Here is a 6,305-nt window from a genome sequence, read left to right as displayed (position 1 = left end):
CTTTAAATAATAGCCCATAATATGAGTAAGTTTTGCATGTTTAGCGGCTATAACAAATAATTTTAGCTATTGTATGTACGTAAGGTATAAAATTAACTATATTTATTAATTAAACACTACAAGGCAAGATGCGGACTGCGGCCATTATTCACGCAATTAACCTAGCTAGATTTATATTACAACTAATAATTGAATTGACATTGTTAAGAGACTCCCACCATATTTACGACTAATATTGAATCTGGTTAGAAGCGCATTGAAGCTATACTTTAGGTATTATCCATGACATAATACTTAACTCTTTTACCAAAAGTTGAAAAACAATGCGCCCGAACAGAATTACCTATACAGTGTTTCCGATTATTTTAGAACAAACTTCTGATAATTTTTAACTCCAGTTAGATTTGAATGTTTGTGTTGGCTTAGATTGAATTAACGTGACGATTATTTGTATAAGAGACAGTTCTATCAGCCAGTTTTGATTTGTAGTTAACATTTTAATAACTACGATCTGAAAGTGGATCAAACGGTACCTAGCGGTTCAATTTTATTAATAGGTAGCCGAATACACGAATAGCCCTTCTTCCCGTGACGTCAATGGATACTGAACGGACCGACAAACGAAGCCAAACTCGCTCCTACAGATTGCACAATTAATGGGACACCACTGTCACCCACTCCACCAAAACCGTGTCATAATAGTTTAAAAATATTGTTTCAGTTTAAAAAACAATGTTTTGCTGAACTAGTTCGTTCGTTCCAAATAAATCAACGTAAATGGGCTGGTCATGCATTACGAAAAAAAGTGGTTTATATAAGTGTTCCTTTAAATAATTTGTCAATTCGCGTAGGCAAAACAAAAGGTACATAAAAATTCCTTTCGGCCATAATAGAAAAATGTTCTACGTATTCACATTTTGTTTTGCAGTTATTTTTGCATGGTATTTCAAGAATGTGGATCGAATATTCCGCTTATTCAAAATATCGGCCTCGGAGTAAAATATAAAGACACTGAAATTCCTGGTGTCAAAGCCGATCTAAACTAGTACCTCTACATATCACCTGACTTCTCTACATTTTAAAATTTAGCATCTATGGAAATAAATAATGTACTATTCTTTCCAGCCACCACTAAGTGATTCTACCCAGTTTGGTTTCTCTACTTCTTCGATTTCGATTTAATTTTCACACCTAAAGCAATAATATTGCACATAACATAAAAATACACTGTCAGTCCCGTTGGTGCGCTCGTGCGATCTGGCCCCATTATCTCGATCCCGTTACTGCATTAGACGTGGGAGCTAGGCGTGAAACACCATTGTTTACCATTGTTCATGACTGTTTCTGGAACGCACTATTCAGGATGATTGTATCTTCATGGTGGAAATTATTGTTACAATACCTACCTTTAAAATGCCTTTATTATCAGTTTACTACTTGTTTATAACTAATAGCATGTATACTGCTAGTTATAAAAAATATATATATTACAAAACTGCATAGTTCCCATGCATGCAGTTTATGATTATTTTCAAGGATTAAGATATAAGTATTGCTGTTAAAGTTTTTATTTTAGTAAGAATGTTCAAGCAAAATATATAAAAAATCAAACGCAAATCACAATTTATTGAACAACCAATCTATCTAACAAATTGATGACTTTTATATAAAACCTGTAAGGGATAACAAAATATAAATTGAAGAATAAAAGTTCCTTAATGTCGATATTCATCAATTTATTCATCAGTCTTAGGTAACTTTTATTTCCTACTCATTTTAGACATTTGCCGCTTGCCTATATCCCTACTACTCTAGGATCGGCCCAACACACCTTTTCAACTATGAGGGATACTTGTATTTGCCCCGACGGCGACCACCGTAAACAAGGTGTAAAGCCGCCATAGTGGCTCACGTAAATGTGCCGCGGTTCGGGTAAGTGTGTACAGTTTTGTCCCATCTGGGAATCTACCCCGAGAATGGAAATCTAGACCAAGAAAGCGGTACCCCTTCCTTTAATCGCATGACTATTAAATAGAGAGTAAGGCCTTATAGTTCGTATATCCTTTCAATACTCTCAAAAAACATAAAACCTATACTTACCTATATATAAAATCTAGTTTTTTTAATCTCAATAATTTGTATATTTAAATGTTGCCATAGAACGTATATTAGGACCAAAATTCTAAGAAAAAATAAAAGATGAAATATTAATCCAATAAATATAAGGAAATATTACTAATAGACGAAACGACGTTCAATTGCTGGAGTAAGCTAGGCCGTCCCAGACAGTACAATAAATCCAATTGGTCTCAATAACCCCCAATATATTGATGAGCATTCACCTTTCTTTTATGTGATCAGAGTATTAGTTACAAATCGCTCTCTATTACAAGGTCCTATATTAATTTTTACTATATTTGCAAAAATGATTTTAAAATTTATCATGTTCATAAAAATTAGAAAAGACTATAATTTAGTATTATTGGAAATTTTCACTGAAAAAAACTTAAAATCATGATGTAAGTATGTAATTCAATTAACACATCAAATAGAGTATGGAACCTTGTAATACTGAGCCCGCAAAATGTACCGTAGGTAATACAATACATACTTATGTAATTTTAAAAGATGAGAAGAAAATTTTACTAAAGGATCAACAATATTTTTTTAGAATAATGCGGTACCGTCTTGATTCCCTGCATTCCTTAGTCATGAATGATGAGACCTTGTTAAGTAGAAAGTGTCTTACAAAGACATCCTAGAGATTGAAGTAAACTGCATAATATTTAAGAACAGGTTTTGCAGTGCCCTTGAGCAGTCTTATGTGGGCTGATAAGTATCATATAAATTGTAAACAAAATTTTGATGGCGTCAGTGGTTAAAATATCTAGGAAGAAGTGTTATATAAATAAAGCTATAGAATAAACAAATGAGGCATCCTTTAGGCCTAGCAATTCGAAGATCATTTTAGAAATAATAACAAGCTCTGAAATAAACATACTAAATAACATAGAAAAGGATGTATTACTTGCAAAAAAAAACAATAAGTTTAATGTCTATATACGTAAACTTGTATTTCACATCAAGTTGTTTATAGATTTAGGTGCATAACATAATCGACTGAGTAAAATTACAATGCACTTACAAAGTATAAAGTCGTGTTAACAATTATTCGTAGGTACTACGGCAGGAAATGTACTCGATCTATTAAGTGATAAAAATATTTCAAAAAGCCATCAAACAAAATTAATTACACTTGTCGCTCTTGATGTTTGCTTGTGTTATTATAATGCACATAAAATATTGCAAAAATATATTTTTGAAATTGATAAAATTTCAAGTAGGCAATGACAAACTTTTAAATGTTAAGTATTTAAATTACATAAAACAATTAATGCAGTTTTGAATTAAAGTAACCATAAACAATATTATTGTCACTAAATATATTAAAATAGAAAATACAAATTAACCATTACAGCACGAATTTCGTTTAAATCTATACTTATAATTATCAAAAAACATTTAGAAGTTCATTGATCGCTATATAAAAGATCAGTAATTGAATCATAAACCCGGAGAAAGTGTCTAATTTGTGTACAAAGGGGAAAGTCCAGACATGCGTAGGTTTTCGAAATACACGTAAAAAGGCGCACTTAGGAACAAACTCATTATAACTTCTTGTCACGCGTGGTACTCGTTAGCATTTAAAATATGAATGAAAACAGGTGCTGTAAGCCTGGGCATATAGGTTTACATATTTATGCTGCATTGCATACCAGTTTCAACATGGCTGTGTCGTTATAAAAAGCAATTTATTTCAACGCGTAGAGTAAGGAATTTAGTTCTATTGCCATCACATTATCTATGCGATTGGTAATAGAATTACCTACCTCTACTACATCCGTAGAAAGTTCGAGTGAATAATTGCCTACAATACTTTAAGAACTAAATAAGTAAACACCGACGGTGGCGTAATTGTAGTTAAATGGTACAACTACGACTATCGCTCTGAAGTCCTGGGTTCGTATTCCGAGTTGACCAGTAATAATTGTGACTGGATTTTTCTATCTAAAAATTACTCAGTCGCAGCTCGGAGTCAGGAAGTTGGCGATGTGATACTCCCGAGCCTCGGTAAGCACGTTAAGCCGTTGGCCCTGAGCTTGATCTCTTTTCAGCCAATTTGGATTGCCGTCCCACCGGACTACAAAAGTAATAGAAAAGAGAGTGCATCTGTGTATTTCCCAAATACTTGTGCATTATAATATCTCCTGTTCACCTGGTGAATCCTGGTTGAGATTGGCCGCCGTAGCCGAAATTTGGCTATGAGTGATTCATTTATTTTTTTCATTAAGAGGTTATAGATATTTTTATAGCATAGGCAGAAAAACGGTCATACAGGGCATCTAACTGATCCTAACATTCTATAAACTATGAGCACCCACAATCCGCACTCATCAAGCATCATACAATCCACGTCTCCCAGCCCCAAGTCTAACTAAACAACCTAAGTAAAAGTAACATAATATTGTAGAAATATGATGTAAATTCTTAAGTATAGGTAATTTCTTTATGTCATAAATTCAGAATACCTAGATGGAAACTAGAGGCCGCATAAAATACTGTCAGTGCGTCGTTTTGCTAGGCTGAGGGCATTAATTTCAGCCAATAGGACAAAATAATAGGTATCCGTTAATAATAAAATAAAATAATAGAATAGGTACCGTGATTACCGTGACGGGATTATTAATAAAAAAAAAAACAATTTTGTAATGACTCTACCTAATTAAACAACAGTCATAATTAGAAGAGCCTTCAACTGACTGTTGTCAATCAACATTGAAGGCATGTCTTTTTGCGATTGCGTGCTTCGTCGCTGCATAATTTATTATAATAAGCATTTCCTAAACAGTAAAGCTACTATGTACTGAATCTTCCTTCCTCGCATTCACTTCCTCAGATAAATAATTAATTAATGGATTATCACAAGTGACGCACAATGGCTGATGCTTTTTTAATTGATTTTAATTGTTGATATGGTTCACACTTCACATAGAGTTTGGTGCCTTACATACTCTCTGCCATACTTACTCTCTTCATAAACTGTAAAAATAACAGTTCTAGTACCTTATAATTTATTTGCCTGTCGATTGGCTATATATCTATCCATTTATCTTTTAGATAATTGAAACCAATAGATAGGTGAGTAGAGATTAACATCTGCATTCGTCTTGAGGCACTAGGGAGCTAATTATCCGACTCAAGCGACATCTAGTGCGATTTTATAAAATGTTATGCAATGCTCTGAAAAATGTTGCGTATAATGGAGTTAAAATAATGTTACCAGCTCTAGTAAATAAAATATTTCTTTCGGATACTGTGTTCGTATAGAACGTACTTATTATCTATTATGAACTTAAATATTATTGTATATTAACATATTCGTATCGAATAATATAATTATATTTTCAAAGAGAAAATGTCTTTGATAAATTTAGGATCGATAAAAATTCTTATTTGTGAGCATTCTTTATTTTATGGCAACTTTATTCAGCAGTCAGGCTAGTCTCGTAATCCGTGTGTGACTTTTGAGTTTATTTTTTTAATTTCTGAGCGAAATTTTAAAATGTATACTGTCTCAAAAGGACCTAGCAAAATAGTGGCTAAAACTCGAAGAGGTAGATATACTATTCAAAAACATTTCTCATAATTCACTCTTTACCATTCGATGATCATGTGAGATGAACTTTTGAACGTCTATTTCCAATTTGCAGGTCTATCACAGAATTTAGAAAGATTAGACAGTCGTAAGGATCATAACAGGAAATCTTCAGAGTCTGATAATGGAGAAGTCGTCAAGTATGTTATTGTTTTCTTGTACAGTTGCATGTTGTTATAAAAAATTTCATCAGTTATTTTACATAACCTATTTGCCCGGGACAGTAATTTGTTTATTATCGTCACAAGCAACAATTTTAAACGTCTAGATTATTTTTAATTCTTATATAATGTGTTTAAATGAGGAAGCTTTGGAAATTGTGAAATTAATTTCTACTGGTGTTAATTTCAGCATGCCCAAACCTATCTTTCATTCCAATGGCAAAAAGACACTACACCAGAGAATACAACACCATGTAATCACACCACAACATGAAGAAATTATTAGATTTATAAGTGAAAGTAAGTGTTGTACATATAATTTATGTTTTAATTTAAAAATACTAAATCTTAATTCCTACAATATTGCAACAGGTACATAAATATTTAAATTTCTGTGCACTTTGTGTGCATGCACAAAAAGAGGTTTA

General features: G+C 32.6%; 1 protein-coding gene across 1 annotated transcript in view; it reads left to right on the top strand.

The window, feature by feature from the left end:
• Positions 1-5,467: 5,467 nt before the first annotated feature.
• Positions 5,468-6,305, top strand: part of LOC119189411 (MAPK regulated corepressor interacting protein 2-like) — a gene marked incomplete in the record, with an annotated part of 4,769 nt that continues 3,931 nt past the window's right edge. The window contains 3 exon segments of the mRNA XM_037438951.1: positions 5,468-5,675; positions 5,772-5,856; positions 6,068-6,177. Of these exon segments, the coding sequence (XP_037294848.1) occupies positions 5,624-5,675; positions 5,772-5,856; positions 6,068-6,177 (247 nt within the window).

Source organism: Manduca sexta, chromosome 15, assembly GCF_014839805.1.
Source record: "Manduca sexta isolate Smith_Timp_Sample1 chromosome 15, JHU_Msex_v1.0, whole genome shotgun sequence".
Lineage (NCBI taxonomy): Eukaryota > Metazoa > Arthropoda > Insecta > Lepidoptera > Sphingidae > Manduca > Manduca sexta.
The sequence above is the reverse complement of the archived record's forward strand: the minus strand, read 5'-3'. Positions and strand labels throughout refer to the sequence as shown.